At 29.8% G+C, this 20,532-nt stretch overlaps 1 protein-coding gene across 3 annotated transcripts in view; it reads left to right on the top strand.

Moving 5' to 3' along the window:
- The window catches only part of DACH1 (dachshund family transcription factor 1), a 481,861-nt gene that overhangs the window by 331,302 nt on the left and 130,027 nt on the right, over window positions 1-20,532 (top strand). For 2 of the 3 annotated variants that reach the window (XM_051983908.1, XM_051983907.1), the window contains exons 4-6: window positions 3,347-3,502; window positions 3,990-4,162; window positions 19,091-19,226. In XM_051983908.1, coding sequence (XP_051839868.1) covers window positions 3,347-3,502; window positions 3,990-4,162; window positions 19,091-19,226 — 465 coding nt within the window. The remainder of the gene's footprint in view (window positions 1-3,346; window positions 3,503-3,989; window positions 4,163-19,090; window positions 19,227-20,532) is intronic. The other variant, XM_051983909.1, reaches the window with a different exon arrangement.

Raw genomic sequence — 20,532 nt, 5'->3', positions numbered from 1 at the left:
AATTGGGCAAAGTAGTTTCTAATGATTGTTTAAATTTCCTCTTCATTGGTGGTGAGTTCACCTCTTTCGTTTTTTATTAGTAACTTTTTTCTTCTTTAAAAATTTTCTTAATTTAATTTAATTTAAATTAAAAAAATTAAATATCTGTTATATTGTTTTTTCTTCATAAAATCAATTTCTATTTTTATTTATTGTTTCAATAGTTTTCTTATTTTCATTTTAATTAATCTTTCATTGGGATTTAATTGGATGTTTCATTGGGTGTTTAATTGGAGATTTTTAATTTATTTGTTTTCTGGTTTTATTGATTTTTTATTTCTATGCCCAATTTATTGATCTGCTTTTTTCTCTATTTTATTGATGCAATGAAAGATATACATTTTCCTCTAACTACTGCTTTGGCTGTATCTCAAAATTTTGGCATGTTGTCTCATTGTTGTCATTTTCTGTAATGAAAATGTTGGTTGTTTCTATGATTTATTCTTTGACCCACTTTTTTAAAAGGATGAGATTAATTTTAATCTCTCCATTATCCATTATTGAATATTATTTTTATTTCATTTTGATCTGAAAAGCATGCATTTGTGCTTTTCTACTTTTGATAGTGATGATTGCATGTCCTTCTACATGGTCAATTGTTGTTCTGTTTTCTGTTGAGCAAAAGGTATATTTCTTTCTATACTCATTCAGTTTTCTTCATAGATCTGTAATATCTAACTTAGCCAGAATTTTATCAGTCTTATAAACTTCTTTCTTGTTTATTTATTGGTTACATTTATCTAGTTCTATGAGGGGAAAGTTGAAGTCCCTCATGATTATAGTTTTATTATCTATTTCCTCACTTTTAAAAATTTAGATACTATACTCTTTGGTGCATATATGTTTAAAATTGATATGGCTTCATTTTCTATAGTATCTTTCAGCAAGATGTAGTTTCCTTTTTTATCTTTTTTAATTAAATCTATTTTTGTATTTGTTTTTTTCTGAGATCATGATGACTACCTCTTTCTTTTTGCTTCAACTGAAGCGTAGTGGAATTGGATCCAGTCCCTTACCTTTACCCTCTGTATCTGTATTTTTATTCTTCTTCAAATATATTTCTTATAAACAACATAATATAGAATTCTGGTTTTTAATGCATTCTGCTTTCCACTTTCATTTTATGGGTGAGAGCATCTCATTCACATTTATAGTTATATCTAACTATATTTTTCTCCTTTTGTTTATTCTCCTTTCTCTCTTAATTACCCCCCCCACACACACACACAATCTTTTTCTCTTCACAAATGTTATACTTCTGATCACCGCCTTCCCCAAAATACCCTCCCTTTTATAGTTCACCCCCTTTTATTATCCCTGTCTCTTTTTTATTTTCTTTTATCTCTGTTTTTACTTATTTATAGGGTAAGATAGATTTCTGTATCCAAATGAGTGTGTATGTTATTTTCTCTTTGAACATATTTTGATGAGAGTAAGATTCAAGCTTCTATCCATTTACCCCTCAATTAAAATAGCTTTGTGCATGTTTCTTTTATGTGGGATAATTTATCCCATTCAATAACCCCCCTTCTAAAACTACTTCTTATGATTTGCAAATGATAAAATACTGTGACCAAATGTCCCTAACATCACATAATGGCTTTGTTCATTAAAAAAAAAAAAAAAAATCAAGAACCATTCCTAAAATAAGAAACATAAAGTAAGTCTTTAAAATTTATCATGTTAAGTCTGGAGTGTAGTGTGGACTTGTGAGCATAGGATAATATACTTTCATATCACAGAGCAGAATCAAGCTGTGGAAATATCTTTCAAGTGAATCATCTTCGTACTGAGCTATAAACTTTTCACAAAAGCTGTCATGAATTCTTGTAAAATAATAAAGATGTTTTAATTGATTCTTTTCATTGTTTAATAAAATTGCTTTGTTTGATTGCCAGAGAAATTTGAATTGAGTTTTCATTACCTACTTCTGAACAATTTACACTAGGATTCAGACAGTATTGAGCTAATGAGTTTGAATTTATATTAAGCTTTAACTGTCTTCATGAAGTAGATGGAAAAAAATTCATGGCAATAACTAAGCATCCTTCATTAAAAACTATGTTGTACAGATTTTACAAGGAGGTTTTTAATAGAGCTAAAGGATTGAAATTAGAATTTCAACAACTTTACTGTTCTGAGTCTCATAAGAAAATATGGTTTCAAAAGGAATTAGGACACATATTAGTTGAAAAAAATTTTCTATATAGTTTAGAGGAGTAATTTTTGTATTCAGTAGCTTGAGTTATGAAATGAAGCTCTACTGAAAGAGATTTAATTGGGTCAGCAGCAAAAATTAAGACATTTAAGCATATTTCAATAGAATGGTATGCATTATAATACTTTAAAGAAACATATAACCAAGGTCCCAAAATCATCATATGTACTTTATATATCCCTCAAATACACTTTTGAAAATCCTCATTATTTCATGATCTCACTTTCACATTTTTTATGTCAAAGACAAATTATAGTTGAAGATATCAATATTATTTCATGACTGTGATCATTTATTATTATATTATCAAAATAATGCATTTTTCCCAATCTTTTCTATAATACTTAATATTTGGGGAGTTTAACAAATCTATCTCAAAATTCATTCTTAAAATTAGGTTAACATTTTAACTCTAAAAGGTTGGCACTTTACCATGCATTTAAAAAAAAAAACACTTTAGTAGCAAAAGTTTCTGCATTATCTAATTCTGTAGTTTAATTGGATTTTATTTATTATATAATATATTTCATTTACTATTAAAACATTTGACTAGTTAGTGATTCGGTTTCTCAGATGTTGGCTTTTTAAATTAACTCACTTTGTAGAAGTTTAGAGTAGCAAAATAGCAAATATGTAGTATGTGTGAAATTGGTATACAGAGAATGCTTGTTTATCTATTTTTGGTTTAAATTTTAAACATCAAGATGTTCCAATATAAATGGTGAATGAACCGTGTTTTTCAAGTATGAAGATGTTTAAAAATGAATAATTAAATAAAATAAGATTGGCATTTTTACCAGAACTTTTCATCATTTAAGAATTATTCCCAGATCTGAAGAATATCAACATTCAACTTGTTTCTAATTATATTATTGTGATTGCCTATATAGAAAGTGGAATGTTTCTTTGAACAGAGAAATTGGGGAAAAAAAGAAGTTTGTATCTCCCTTGTTTTAGTTCTTTACCCCTAATAAATAAAGTACTTTTCCATTCTCCAAATGGGTTCAATTTGTGGCCTTACTTGCAAATTTAGTCATTGCAAATTTGGAATCTTCCTGTATCCAAATAATTTATATTCATTCCCCACAGGCAGCAGTGATGGTTCTTGGGATAAGGAAAAACTTCAGTCTCCCCCCACCCAAGGATCTCAGGCCTCTGTTAACCACCCCAGCTTGCCTGGACAGCATAACCTTCCAGTTAGTCATCCTCTCAACCCTCTTCAGCAGAACCACCTTCTGCCAAATGGTACGATGGCATCTTTTAGCACTAACATTGATAGTTTTCAAAAAAATAAAATTGTATGTCATTGTTGTGTGGTCAACATAGACAATGAGAAGCAGTGGAAATACGGCATATGCATATATGGATTAAGAATAAGAAAATGATATTTAAAATAAGATTTTAACAGTCACAAGCATAATAAATATACCATCACACTTGGGATTAGATATTTTAGAAAACATTTCATGATACAATAGATGATAGTTTAATCATTCTTGGTGGTCTATTTTTCCTCCAGGTGTACATATCTCCTATTGTCTTCAGTGGGAGTTACATACACAGAGGAGAAATTTTTCCTTCTGAATCCTTTTTATTACAGCAGAATTTCTGAAGACTTCATATTTCAATGATATGTGGTGCCAACAATTTAAATAAAAGTTTGATGACAAGATTTTTTTTCCTTTAAAACATAGAGGCATATATGATATAGTATACAATTTTTTTCTTGTAGGACTGGAACTTCCTTTTATGATGATGCCCCATCCTCTAATTCCTGTCAGCCTACCTCCAGCATCTGTCACTATGGCAATGAGCCAGATGAACCACCTCAGCACCATTGCTAATATGGCGGCAGCAGCACAAGTTCAGAGCCCACCATCAAGAGTTGAGACATCTGTTATTAAGGTAAATGGATAAAGAAACCAAAATAGTTAATCAGTGATTATGTATAGAATTTTTCTATTCAGAGTGAGGATTTTTCATGAAATTGCTATTGCTAAAAAAAAAACAAAAAACAAAAAACAAAACCTAAGCATGCATGATTAAATATAGAAACAAAAGTGAATTAATAGTATTTATCAGATCATCAGCTATAAGTTGTCTGTCTACTTCCAGTTTAATACCATTTTCATCCATCCATCCTTCCATCTATGCATTTATTATACCATTAATTTGTTTGTTCATTTCAAGAATGTTTTAAAAGTTCTTATTCTATTCAGAGTATTGTACTAAGGATTGGAAAGGCAAAAAAATTAAATTAGACATTGCTACTATCATGATAGAGGAAGATGTAGTAACACATAAATGCATAGATGGGACATATATACTTTCATTTCTCACTTTTATACATTAGAGTAATTGGATACAGGGGATTGTAACTATTCAAAGTATTAGATATTTTATAATGATTTAAGTTTTCATAAATATGTGTCTTTTTCTTTTGATGAGCTTTAGTCTGGCATATATTTGGCATTAAAAGCACTTTGATAGAGGGGTTAAGTTGAATGGGAGAATTTGGGAGAAATGAATTTAGTGTCATTGAAATTCATATCACATCTAGTGATCTTCTTTTGAAATTGTCTTATCTCAATCCACTTATTTTGTTTGGGAATGATAATAATACTGGGTGATTGCTATATTTAAGACATAGTACTGTTTATTATATTAATCCCTTTAAAGAGTGGTGGCAGTCTATCTATGTCAAGACAATCTTTCTTATAGTTCTACATAGCAGTAATAACTTATTGGAATAGTAAATTCTTCAATATCTTAATATATTATTTGCTAAGGTGACATCTGTAAATAAAGCTTATTTCATAAGGCATGAACATTTTGTTTAATATGTAATAGATTTTCTAAAAAGGATATTTTTCTATCATTTTTTCCTTGAAGTGAAACTAAGGCATATTCTAGTATTCAAACAATATTTTATCTAATCAGTTTTCAAGTTACCAAGTGATAAAATTTACAATCCATTCATGCTTGTATGTTTTATGATAATAACATAAATACTGCCATAAGTTCATCACAGTTGGTCCACCAAACATCCTTGAGGCCTGTCTCTATTTTTCTGATATCACAAAGGTATCTGTGATATAAAACTTTGAAAGATCATTGAATGCAACTCACTAGTTCACATTATAGCTATTAGTGTATTATATGACTGTATATTCTCTTGCTAAATCATCTTTTTGTAGCTCCAGTTAATAAAATTATAAAATGGATTGCCAATTCCCTATTTTTAAATGATTTTTTAATGTTACTTTTATATTTGGTTGTTCTTTCTTGCCCTTTTATCACAAGCACTAGTGTTGATTTTGGAAACATTTTCACCTTTCCATAACCCACCACAAAGAGTTTCCATCTATTTCCAACTGAAATAATTGAAATATGGACAAATACAAAACCAGTGGATATAAGGACTTTTTGACTTTTCTCTCTACAATTCATTAAATTTATAGTTAATGAGCTTTAGTTTGTTATCTGCAATCTCACAAAGCACTAAAAACTTTTATGGTCCTGGAGAATATTTCATTTCCTAGTGATAAGCAATTATAATAAAACTGAGACCATATACTTATTGAATATTATAAATAGCATAAAATGATTTGAGGACAAAAGAGGAGCAAAAAAACTCAAAGAAATAAGCAGATAAACACCCTAGATTTAATATCTATAGATGTATAAATATATGTGTATATATATATTTACATTAATCTTAAGTTATAGTTATGTATTATGAACATTTATAACTAACATGGAGAAAGAATATCTTTTCAAATGTAATCATTAGATATATGAGTTGAATTAATAGGAACAGATTGTGACAACCATGAAATATATTAAATGTGACATTTACCTATTTACCTCTAAGCTATATCTTAGACATTACATAATTTTCATCATCTTTTTTTAAAAATTAGACTTTAAAGGTAGACATAATATATGAGAATATATTTTAAGTTGAGTTTTTTTAATCTATAGAATACAAGTGAGAAGACTAATTAACCATACACTCCATTTTGCCAATTTTTTTTCCACTCAAATATTTTAGAGTAAGAATGTGCCATGGATATAAGCCATTATAGCAACCTTCTTTATTTTTCAGGTGAGAAAACTGAGTTTCATAAAGGTTGAATCATTTTAATTTAAAAGTTAAATCATACAATGTATAAAAGCTATATTTATAGAGATGATGTCTGTTTGACTTCAAATCTAGTACCCTCCCCATCCATCCATCCTTCCATCTATACATTTATTATGCCATTGATTTGTTCATTCATTCCAAGAATGTTTTGAAAGTTCTCATTCTATCAGAGTATTGTACTAAGGACTGAAAAGACAAAAAATTAAATAAGATTTACTGCTACTGTCATGATAAAGGAAGATGTAATGACACATATGCATAAATTATATTGCAGGTACATAAAAAAGCATGCAAACAAAAGGCCAAGCAAAATAAAAATCATGCAAGGTTGTTTATACTTGAAAGGATCAGGAATGATTCCATGGAGAAGGTGGCCTTTAATAAGTCATTTAAAGGGTTGCAAGCATATGCAATAATAAGAAAAAAGAGTATGTTTCAATGCATCTCCATAAATGTTGTGGAAAATATATACATTTTAAAAATTAGGACATATATAAAAATATGTCATTATAGCTTTAAGATTCATCCTTTCTCACCTATCAAGTATCATCATATCAATCACCTGTGGTAGGGTGAGGATGAGTAAATGGAATTACTTACATCTTGATAACTACAATAAATGACTTCTTTTTTATTCTAATCAATATTATTTTATATTTTTAAAATATTTACTTAATTTTCTTAATAATTATTATTCATATAATATATTATCTATAATGTGATATAGATTTTATAATATTCTATGTATAGTAGACATTTATATTTAGCATATTAATACTTATTTATGAAATGACAAATTTTAAGTAAATGATCTCTAAGATCCCTTCTCAGTCTAAATCTTATGATCATACAGAAGGCCCTATATCCTGGTGCAGGATAAATGAAGACCCAACTAGTGTTCTGACCTTGGCCATTTTGGGTGGCAGGGACTGTTTCCAGATGCAAAGTAAGTGAAAGTTTACACAACATTCTGACCTTGGCCATCTCAACAATGATGGCCTTTTGCCAACAAAAACACCACCACCACAACAACAAGAAAAAAAATACAAACCCAGGATATATTGATATTTTTCTGGACACATGATTCAGAAATAACAAAAAAATTAGGGAGGTAGGGAGTCAGCTAGTATGTTTCCACAGAAAATTAAAACTATATCAAAGTTATCAGGTAGACTCAGGTTATAAAATGAACTCAATGAGGTATCAATGGCTCCTATGGCAATACATATTTTCATTCATTAAACATTTTACAATTGAGTTGTAATTAGATCCCTCTGTGTTTTGTTGACTAAAGTCAACAAGTCAACAACTATTTATTAAATAGCAACCATAGGTTTCTTTCATGCTTTCATGAGTAGAGATAGCCATATAATTAACTGCTGTTGATGAGTCAGTTTCTATCTGGACTGAATCTTGGGGGGAAAAATGAAATCTGTCAGTCTTGCTAGAGCTTTGTTCCAATACTATAGCTTTTCACAAATCAAGTCCATTTCCATGGTATGATAAGACAATGGAGTAGAACTTCATTGTAAGATAAAATTTATACATACATATATAAATGCATTTTGACAGAAAATAAGCTTCTTAAGGAATAAAAATCAATTACATAAAATTATATAAAATTTTTCATTAACAAAATACAGCTAGAATAAGAAGAGAATTATTTGAAAAGGTAACATTGATAATAACATTTTAATTTTTTGACAGAAAAAATCTAAAAAAGAAATCAGTGCATATGTTCTGGGAATACCTGAATATAATGGAAAAGTATCATAGATAAAAAAATAATAAGAATGTGGAGAAACATGAAACTATTTGTTTGACTGATAAAGGGAAAAATAAGGAGTACAAGTAAGAGAATATATACAATAAATATTTTAAAATAAAATTAAAAAGACTTTAAATTTTGAATAATTAAAATGATTAATCTCAATTCAGAGATCATACATCTCTCTGTGTAATGGAGACATGGGATTCCATAAATGTAGAATTTGGCATAAACTGCCAGATGAAGTTATATGCTGGTGTGTCTTGCTTGATTTCTTTTATGTTAGAAAGGAGAGTTTAAAGCAGGAAGATATATAAAGAAATAAATATTGTGAAAACAAAAAGCATCAAATTTCTGACAAAAAATGAAAATGTTTTATGTTTTGAGAAAATGTGGAGGAAAATTAACAGATCTTTTGAAATAAGAGCCTGATGCAATATCCTACTTGTATGGCAGAAGTGAATGTTATAAGAAAAAATGGGATCCTCTATATACATATGAAGATCAAACAGGTAACATATCTGTATGTTTGACTGAGTTCTTCATCAAAGAGATGTGATGTGGAAGAAATATTACAGTTCTTCACCTAGATCATAGATTAGAGTTGGAACAGACTTTGGAGACTGTTTAGTGCAATCACATTATCTTCCAGGGAAGGAAAATAGTGATATGTTTGAAATCAGCTAGACTATAACTGGCAACACTAGGATTTGAAGCCACATATACTGTTTTCAGATTTAGTGTCCTTTCTCTTATACCACATTACCTTGTCTCAGAGGATTAAATTAAAAGCAATAGCTTTAGAGATAGAAGTTACATTTAGAAAGAGTATTCTAACAATTAGAGCTATTGAAATTTGGAATGATCTGCTTGTATTTAGGATAGTACCTGGCACATAATAAGTATCTAATAAATGTTAGTTGGATGACTGACTCAGGAAGGTAGTGAGTTCCCCCTCACGTGAATCCTTTAATTAAAGGTGGAATGATTTACATGTGCATTCTGTTGTAAAAAGGATTTCTTTTTCAGGTATTATTTGGATCCTTTGCTTCTGATCTCCTTTATAACACAGAAATTTTGTTATGCTAGGAAACATTTATAGCAGTAATGAATAAAAATATTTTTAAAACTTTCAAAAATTAAGGTAAAGAAATTAACATCAGTTGAATAAGTCTAAGAGAACCTGGTTCTGAAGATTTGTTCAAGTTAGCTGACTAACTGGTTTTCAGAAGACCGAACAGATTAAATTCTCAAGCTAATGGGATAAAAATATTGTGCTTAGAGTAACAATGTAATGCCTTTTCTAGTAAGATTATTATAAAACTATATTCAACCATTATGCTTATTTGGCCTGAAAAAATAATTGACCCTTGCTTTCTGTATGGTTGATATATATTATGTTATTATTGAATAGGAGAGTTTTTTTGACAGGTTAAACAGCCCTTATGGAATCCTAACAGATATCCACAGACAAATGAAACTATAGTAGAAAACATAATAAAAGATTTATGGATCACTGATGATTCTAACTATAATAATGAGATCTATATATGAAATAGAGCAGAATAAGCATTTGGGCTATATTCTTTGCTAATTGCATTCTTTTCTGAAGAACTCTGTTATGTCATAGCAGAAATGCTATAGATTAGTTGGAATTCTAGAAAGACTGTGATTTTTCTCAGTCAAGAGATTTATCCAGTTGAGTCATGAGCTTTTTTTTAAAGATCAAATCATAATAGCTTATTTGTTCTAGCATTTAGGCTATTTTCTAATTCAGAAATGATAGTTCTACCACTTAAGATAAAAAGGGAATCATGAAATTGCTCTGTTTCCATAATATGTTTTCTACCTAGCATTTCCATCAGCTCAGATAAATGCTCTACAATGTTTTCCCAGTATAGAGCATGCTAGGAAAAATATAGACTATATTAATGCTTGGCTTAATTTCCCCCATATATCCTAGAGGGATTTATATACATTTTCTTAGAGTTGAGGGAAATCCTATTTTTTTTCTCACTCTTCTCTGCAGCTTCCCATAATGAATAAATTTAGTTTAGCTATAGTTTTATACCCAATCCATACCTTTGAAAATAACTATGCTTCCAAGGAAGCATGTACTTCCAGAAATCATAGATGACTATGTGATTATGGAACTATGATGACTCTCTACAGAGAGCAAGCAGCCTTGAAACAGCCACTCTGAATTTGATAATAGCTGAAGGGAATTTTTATCATTCTTTGTTCAACTTTTTAAACTTTCATTATTCACGGCTCACAAATACAAAATGTGTGATAAAGCATATATAATAAAAAATTTTCCTGTTCTGGCTCCCACTTTTTTGCTATTTTCATGCACATTTTGCTGGAATCAAAGAGTCATCAATATTTCCAGGTTGATTGGGTTCTAATAAATATAAAAGCATAAAAAACTTTAATAACAGCCATAGCTAATAAAATTTTTTATTTTAGTTCTCTTCATTCCTCCAAAAGCTGTTTTATTTTTTCACTTGTGAAATAATTTTCCTTATTAATCTTCCAGAAGATTTTTTTGAATATCACATACTGAAAATTAGCAAGTAATTTTTTAAACCACAATAACTCAATAGTTGAATAGAACAAAGTCTTATTTAGCAAGTGTTTTCCCCAATAAAAAAAGTAAATTAAATCAAGGAAACAATATAAAAGATAAGGATGATAATGTTAATAAAATAATCACTTAAAAAATTTGAAGCTGTTGTGGAATTATTAAAAAAAATAAATTTGATGTCAAAAAGAAATGAGTCTAGGCACTTACACCTGACTCTTTTGTAGGGATAGAGATTCAATGTTTGGAATATTGCATTTATTTTGATATATTTATCAATTTCATTGATTTTCCCACTTCTTTCTTTCGTTTAATTAAAAACATTGTCATAAGGAACAGTGCCCAAATTATGTAAAAACCAAAAATGTTAAAAAAAAAAGTAAAAAATATTTTGTCTTAAAATTTTAAAGTTTAAGAAATTTTTTAAAAATTAAGAAATTTGAAAAATTAAAGGATTTTAAATTTAAAAAGAAATTCACTTACATTATGCTGTCTGTATAAAACACACTCATCTCCCTAATTCCAATAATTTCTTCTGCTGCTGTGCTCTTCCTTTTCTTCATATAGAATGCAGGACTGCTTTGTAGGTTTGAGGATTATACTTGTAACTTACAGTAACTTTGCCTTTTTTCCTATCATTTAATGATCATGATTCAGAGACCCAGACTGTAGGAAGAAATTTCTATAGAGCCTACTACATCATATATAATGTCCTCCAAATTAAAAATTCTTCAAATTCACCACTTCCAAAAATGTGAATAAATTAGCTTCCTATTTTATCAGTTCACTATTATATCAAAACAATTATATGAAAACTTAAAATTAGGCCAACTAATTGTATGATTTTTTTTTCACTAATATTTCATTTATTTTAAATCTCTATTAATGAGAACAAGTATAAACAATTGAAAAAGAATACAATTGCTAATGTCACTTTTTAAAGGCCTTTTAAAAAAAAGCTACAGAAATTATGAGCATTTTGACAAATTTATTTTGAGATTATGATATATTTATGAACTTCATTATCTCCCTGTTACTCCTAGGATCAAAGTTCAAAGTGATTCATAGGTTATCTTAGTCTTATAGCTTTCTTATATCTCATTCTCCTCCATGTACTCTGATACAGTATCACTCATTTCTTTGCTGTTCCTCTTGAAAAACATTGAATCTCTCTACCCTTTGACTTTAACTGACTTGAAAATATTGTATTTTTTCAGTATTATTTGAGTTCTTTGAGGATAGGAACTGATTTACTTTTCTAATTATATGTCCAGTGACCACATCATACATGATGCTTAAGAACGGCTTGCTAAATGACTGCTTGGAGTAAAAATAAATACTCTTCCAGGATCATTAGTTTTGTTTGACCTCTTTTTAATGAGAGGGTTTTCATCTTGAATTTCATTTGTTGACTAGTTTTGTTAAAGATGGAGAATTGCCAGAAATTGTGTTTTGATGGATTTATCATGCAAGATTGTAGAGAAATATTTTGAAATACTAAATTAAGTATTCTTTTGCCTGTGTTCTTCTTAAATTAATTTTTTGGGTTAAAGGCTATTGTGCATATGAACTGATAATTCCAGTTTTATAGTTTCCTTCATAGACAACATCCTGCTTTTTCTTATTATGTTAAGATAAAACTTGTTATGTTTTGTTTCATTAATAATTATGATGTTCTCTTCGAAACAGTCCTTTGTGGTCTCCATTATTCTACATCTTATACTATATTCTGTAATGGCAAGCATATAAATATTATAAAAGAATTAAGCTGTTGAAATAAATTAATTTATTGTACAACAATGTATTCAAATTTTACTTGCTTGCTGGATTTCACTATAATGAAATTCTTCAAAGAACAATGCATCATGTTCTAAAGATTGAAATTATACATAAAGTTAAATGACTAAATATGCTGTTTTCCAATTTATAGACAGTTTCTGTTGAATACTAACACCCTTAAGTTCGTATCAATTTGCATATGTTTAAAACACTTGGTTTAAATTTTTTTACTTGTATTCTTTATCTCTGAACAAATAATATAATCAAAATTAAAATAAGCCTAAAGCTACATTAAATGGTATAATCCTTAGGAGTATTGCAACTTGCAAAACCAAACAATTTTTTTTAAAATTTAAGTATTAAAATATCCATTATACTTCTAATTCTTATCTGAGTGTATTTTCTTATTTCTTCTATGTGATCATTAAAAATGTAGAAAATAGAAAAGGTGAGTTCTGGTTTGAATATATTTATTGAGTTGCCAGACATCTTATAAATTTATGTGGAAAAAAAATTTTTTTTTTAAATCAGCTAATGGATTTTTAGCAGCATAACCATTGCCACTGGGGGTAGCCCAAGAAAGATTAGGCTGAATGTGAAGAGTTAAATACTTCCGAAGTAACATCAAATTTCCATGCCTTCCATTAGCACCATTGCAAAATGTATTATGACAGGAAATCCGGACTTGCAATGAAAGACTTTAAAGGAAATTGATTTGTTTCAAGAATGCACATTCCCTTTGTTGAACTAAACATAGGAAGAGCCACAGAGGTTTCTTATATATATAATTATTGATACTTAAAAAAAATTCTTAAAACAATATTAGTAATAATTAAGTGAAGGAAAAGGAAGAGTTGTAAAATTCTTCCCACAAAGCTATACCCTGCAATCATAAATAACTTTTTTAATAACTCAGACATTGCAAATATGCCATTATAATTTTGACAAGGATAAGAACATTTTATACACATATGTGTGTGTGTAATGTATGTGTACAAATTTTCACTTACTACTCTGTATGTTAAATGAAAAGAAAAAGTCATTATAAGTTAAATTTATAATTTCAACTCCCTTGTGGTTTGATTATTTAGAATATTCAAAGAAAACACATTAGTACTTTTAAAATGTAATAAAACACATATTTAGCTACCTATTCCTGAACTATAGTTTTTCTTTGCATTAATTTAGATAGGCATACCAAAGATATCCTTCAAAAGATAAAATTATTTGAAGTAAATTCTTATAGAATGGACTTTAGTTTTATTATAGTTTTTTTTTTTTAAATCTGTGTTAATTGGGTTCATAGTGAGCACTTTCATCTACCAAGGCAAATAAACTTCTTAAATCTCATTTATAGCTTTATTTAGAGAACTGTGAAGGTCACTGATAGATTAAAAGACTTGTTTAGGGACTTGAACTCAGATCTTCCAGACTCTGAGGCCTTTTCCTATTTGTAAACCATGTGGCTTCTCAGATCAATTTAGCCTCACTTTGGAAAGGATTTCACACATGCACATTGTATGTGTGTGTGTGTGTGTGTGTGTGTGTGTGTGTGTGTGTGAGAGAGAGAGAGAGAGAGAGAGAGAGAGAGAGAGAGAGAAAGAGAGAGAGAGAGAGAGAGAGAGAGAGAGAGAGAGAGAGAGAGAGAGAGAGAGAGAGAGAAAGAGATTAAGATTGAAAGGGCAATATGTGCTTTATATAATGACCTTAATACAAGTCCCTATTATCTTGACAGTTATAGTCTGTTTGCTCAAGAATATATGATGTTAATTTTGTCAATAGCCTTTTTCACTGTACACACATGGGGAGATTCTTTAGTGGCTGTAAACACTCTTGGCAGTGGCTACTAAGTTTGAATCTATGCTTCAGAGTAATGGTGAGATAATGCCAAATCTTTTGTTTAAAAACAGGCAATTCCCATTCTTTTATTTTTTTTTCAATCATCATAAGTTGAAGTACATTTTGAGGGTCATATTTGTTATTTTTCTACTTTCTTAATTTATACACTAGTTGTTTCTTATTATTTTGGGTCATTTGGTTGCATTGTACACTAATGAACTTCAGAATGTTAGAAGCCTAGCATGCTTGATTTATTTGGTTTGGAAAACTAAATGAGAATATATCTATTTTTAACATGCTATTCAGGACAGATTTAAATAAAATAGTTAAATAAGAAACCAACACATATAAATAATATCTTCCCTTGACTAACCCTTTATTTATGATATTTAAGTTGTCCCTTAATTTTATCCATTATGAGAAATTTTTGATTGGGGGGGTCATTTTTCTTAGGGATTACTTTCTAATCAATTAATGTAGCAGGGATATAAAAATAAATGCTTTGGATTAGTCAATCAACGAGTCAATACATATTTATTGTTGACCCTGTGCTAAAAACACTGGGGATACAAAAAGAGTCAAAAGATATTGTCTCTTCTCAAGGAGCTCACAATCTAATGAGGAAGATAACAAACAAACAAATATGTACTAATGTTATATACAGGATTAGCAGGAAATAATTACCAGAGAAAAGGACAACGGAGGCCATATAACAGACACTTAATAAATGTTCATTTGAATGGGATTGAATTGAAAGGAAAGACATTAGAATTAAGTGGAATTGAAAAAGGTTTCATGTAGAAGGTGGAATTTTAGATGGTACTTGAAGGAAAATCAGGGAACACAATAAGTGGAAATAAGGGGAGAAGATATTCCAGATATCAGGGACAGCTAGAAAAAATGTCAGGAACTAAAAGATGGAGAGTCTAGTTTGTGGAAGAGCAAGGACACTCACTGTATCTAAGAGTACATATTAGAGAGTAAAAAGTAAGACTTTTGAGAATCCTCCAAGTTTATCTAATCTAGCCAAACTGTTTATAATACAGGTACCTAAGTGATTCTCTATTCTCTGCTTGAATACCTCTAGTAAGGAGGTTCACACTATATTCTGAGGTAGGCAATTTCATTTTCTAAAGCCTTTAGTAGCAATCAGAGCTTCCTTTCCTGCATACGATATTTGATTTCCCACTTTTGTCCATTTGCACTGGTGGTCAACCACATATTCAATTCATTTTTTTCCTCACCTCTGCCTATTAAATTCTCTAGCTTCTTTTAGACACAGACAGCTTAGTCAATGTGAGTTGCAAGTCCTGTTACTTACTTTCTTGAGAAACTCTCTCCCTAATTATTAAAGAACCATTTATTAAAATTATACAAAGTAGTGTTGATGCTGACAAGTAACTTTAGGGTACAGCCAAAAAAAAAAAAATTAGTGCTATCTTATGATGTGTATTTTAGTGAATAAAGTTGGTCTTGAAACTAAGAATATCTGAGTTCAAATCCTATCTCTACTACATACTTTCTATTTGACCTATGATGAGTCATTTTAAGTCTACAAAGCTCCTTCCACACAACTTTATGGATCACAACAGTTTTTATAATTTTTGTTCTCCTTTTACAACTCAGAGAGGTTAAGTGATGTAGGCAGAGTCACAAATCTAGTGACAGGCAAGAACCTAATTAAATGTTATCCAGTTTTAGTATCTTTTTGATTGTAAACACATTGCCTCCAATGCCAATAACCAACAATGGAAGTACCTAAGGACTTTTAATTTGGAGGAAAAAAGATTTTTAGTTTGGATGAAAAAAAGGATGTGAAATCATATTTTTAGAGATTTTTGAGCAAAGATCAGATGACCACTTAATAGAAATTTTAGAGAAGAGAATTAAATGCCTCTTTACCTAGATAAATCTTTGGATTTTTCCATTTCTAAGAGTCTATGATTTTAAGCTATAGCATTTTTAAGACACTTTTCTTGATTACCGTGTGATCACCATATAATAAATTATACACATTTTGTTGATGAGGGAACTTAGGTTCAAAGAGGTATTAGACAATAAACTCTATCTTATTAGAGATAAGTACTTAGAGTGCTTTTAGAGAGTAGGGAACTTTTATATTATCTAATATACCTAAAGGTGTTTAGCGTATAAACTCTGGTTACATGACAAATGTTTCTTGTTTTTTGATATTTATTAGAGAAGAGCGCTTGAGTATATGTCTAGTTATCTTAATCCAGGCCCACTGCTAGAAAAACAAAACAAAACAAAACAACAACAACAAAAATAAAGATCTGCACTTGAAATTGCTCAAACAGGTTCTGGAACCAGATGAGATTTCAGGGGCAGTCTAATTTGAATCCTTATCTTACAGATAAGAACCCTGAGACCACAAGAAATTAAACAATTTGCCCATTGTCACAAAGGCAGCATGGGCTTGAGTTGCAATTTGAACTCAGATTCTATGATGCTAAGGTAAACTCTTAAAAGACAGATGAGTTTGGGATAGATAGGAAAGAAGTTACCTTCAACTGTCACCCAATAGATATATTGCTTATCCTTACCAAGATACAAAGTGATTAATTTGAACTACTAGTTGATTTTACGTTTGATTTTTAAAAATATCAGTTACATTTTTATTAATAATTTCTGTGTAACAGTTTTGATTTTTATTTGTGTATTTATCCATATGTATTTCAGAAACAATTTGGCCATTAATTGTTTTGTGCTAAAGTCTGATTGTATGTCTACCCTAATTTTTATGTAAGTTTTCATTTAATTTTACAGACCATATTAAAATTGCACTTTCACAAGTCATAATTCATAAAAATTCAAAAAAATAAAATTTTCTTCTTTTTTATTAATTTGAAAGTAAAGGGTTCTTTCATAAAGAGGAGTGTTTCCTAAGTTCCTCACTTTTACAAAGGAGGGACTTCTTGGATAGCATTTCCATCTTTACTCCAAGTACGGAATATTATTTTCATTCTACTTATTAACTTGATTACAGTAATGTTTATTTCAGCTTATAGAATTGAAGAGTTGAGTAATTCTTCTTTGCTAGGTATTTGCAGGATCTAGTCTATTGTGGAAGGCATAAGGAGCTCATGATGGAAATATTAAGAATAAAAATGGGAAAGAATTAGAATGTTTTATTATTTTTTTCAAATACAAAATCACTTATGGTAAACAAGATAAATAGCAAAAAGTATTATAGACCACATTGATTCTGGAATACAAGTTTTAATTCTATAAAATGTGTAGCCTCCACTAACATAATTTTCCCTTCTCTCAATTTTCTCTTCTCTCAATTCACTTGTTTTTTCTCATTCTCTGGAGATATTTTCCCTTCTAGTTCACATATAAGCTTTGTAATATTTATACTCCTTTTAAATAAACAAAATTAAAAGTGTTGTTTTTTTTTTAATGCTATCCTTAAAATTAGAATGAGAGTAGAATGAACTAGACAAAAGATTGGTTTAATGCAACTAGCTATTTTTAGCCTGCATGGACAGTAGAATTCTCATGGAGGACAAGAGAGCTGTCTTGGAGTATTTGAAGAGCTACCATAATTAGACATGTCCTGTTTGGCCCCAGAGATTAGAGCTAAGAATAATGGACAGAAGTTTCAAAGAAGCAAAATTAGGTTTGATATAAAGAAAATTTTCCTAGAAATTAGAATGATCCAAAAGTAGAATGGCATTCTTTAGAAAGCAGTGGGTCCTATCCATTGGAGGTCATTAAGCAAAAGTTGTTTTTTTCTCTGAGTAGAAGTTCTTTATTCTTTTTATTTTATTATTATTATTTTGTTTTTATTCTGAACTTCACAAACTTTAAATAATATATACTTAGTACAACAGAAGAACATTGCATATAAAATTTGTTTATATTGTTGTTGACCTCCATTGTATAAAGCTTATTTTCTCTTTCAAAATATATAATGCATTTGATATATAATTTTCAAAGTTGTATGTATGTCTGTGAAACCTGCTGATGGGGATTCTTTTTCTTGATAAATTAGATTGGGTTATTTACTGAAGTTCCTTCCCACACTGAAATTCTATGAAAAATATGTGTACATTATTTTTGTAGACTTTGTAGGTTCCTAAAATTGTGGCTTTCTGATGCCTAGATAGCAAATCAGTGATGGAATAAATGTTAATAATTCTTCTGGCATTATTTTGGTTTATTACATTAATAATCTATGTGCTAGATAGTCTTCAGATACTCATTGACACAGCAGATTATAATAGCTCCATTCATAGACTTATTTAAAAAAGAGAATTCTTTAATACTAGAGCCCACTTTGATCTATTCATACATTGTGGCCTAATGGCTTACATTTTTATATATATGTTTTGGTCCTCTTATTAGGGCTCCATTTTCTCCAAATAGGGAGATGTAAGCTATATCTAACTTTTGCCATTTCTATAGTAGTGTATACCTATGCAACTTTTCCGGATGTATGTTATCTGACTATTCTTCTCTGCTCTCCCTCCTTTGTGCGGCTTTTGTGGGTTCATTGTTTCTATCCTGAGAAAAACTCAAGATAAGTGGGGATGTTTTTAATGTAGCTGAATATAAATGAAAATAATCCTTTTCTTTACTCTAACATTATGTTTCTACTATATTAGGAAAAAAAAAGCAGCATTCAGTATAAAAGAGAGTCATTGTATTTAACTTATTATTATTATTATTTTTCTTCCTGTGGGGATATAGGAACGTGTTCCAGACAGTCCTTCTCCTGCTCCCTCCCTTGAAGAGGGTCGAAGACCTGGCAGTCATCCATCATCTCACCGAAGCAGCAGCGTATCTAGCTCCCCTGCACGGACTGAGAGTTCTTCTGATAGAATCCGTAGGTCACCTACTTTTCCTTGTCACCATTTTAAACTTTATTAGGTTCAGCTGGCTTTTCTAATCAAAATGCCCTCATTCCAAATAGATCTCAGATGTATCATGTTCTGAAGCTCTGTAGCAAGAGCCATCTCTCAACATTATGTTTCCCAGTTTGCAATATCCTAAGGTATGATGCTACATTAACAGTTTTTGATATAAACTCCCACTCTGTGATACCACACATAAAGCTTTGAGCTATGAAACAGAGCTTGGAATGGAAAGTAACCTTTTAGATTAGTTTCTGAAGTGAATGCAGCTCTCAATTATTCAGTATTTGACTATCCAAGATAATATAGTACATTCCATTATTTTGATTCTTCAACTAGCTTACAGCCAATGATTTTGGCCACTTCAAATTCTTCATTAAATTCTTAAAAAGAGGAACAGATTTGGGAAATGGAAGGAGTAAAATTCGAAATAATAAATTTTACTTTTTGTTAGTCATTAAAGAGCTTTAGTAAGTAAACTGGAGAGTTTGCAATTTATTGATTAAAGTTAAAATTAGATATACATTTTTAAGATTCATTCTATCAAAATAGTGTTACATTTTAAAATATTACTTTAATTCTGTAATATGGAATCAATCTTAGATTATACTAATGTGTGCCCATACCAGTCTCCAGAAACTCACTGATAGAAAAATGACAATTCATTTGGTGTCCTAGAAATAACTCCCAAGATGTAAAACTTGGATGAAGTAGCTGAAAAGTGTAAATTTTAAAACAAATAGTGAATATAGTTCTCCTTATCAAGGAGTGCTACTTATTTTCACACTTAATCCCTGACTATGATTACTTATTTTTTTCCCCTTAAACAAAATGACTGATTAGTTCAAAACACTAACAAATGCACTTTATTTAGACAGAGAATATTATTATTAGTTAATACAGACTTGTTGGATCATGGGTTTTGAACTGGAAAGGAACCTCAGAGGTTCATTTTCTTATACCTTTTTTATGAATTTGGAAACAGAGTTCAAGAAAAGTTTAAGTGATTTGTCCTAAGTCAAACACAGAAAGAGTCAGGATTCAAAGCAGATTCCTTGACTCCAAATTCATAGCTCTTTCTACTAACACAGTTATTTTCATAAATTGTTTTTCATGTGAGAAAAAATATTTTCTTAAGAGAAAGATGATTCCTTACCAAACAAACAAAAAAAAGATTATATAAACTCATGTCAATTGAATTTCAGTACATATACACAGAAAATGGAATCCTAGAACCAGTTGGTGCCATCTTGAATTTTCAATGTGATGAATTATGTA

This window comes from Antechinus flavipes, chromosome 3 (assembly GCF_016432865.1).
Source record: "Antechinus flavipes isolate AdamAnt ecotype Samford, QLD, Australia chromosome 3, AdamAnt_v2, whole genome shotgun sequence".
NCBI lineage: Eukaryota > Metazoa > Chordata > Mammalia > Dasyuromorphia > Dasyuridae > Antechinus > Antechinus flavipes.
This window is presented reverse-complemented; position numbering and strand designations above follow the sequence as displayed.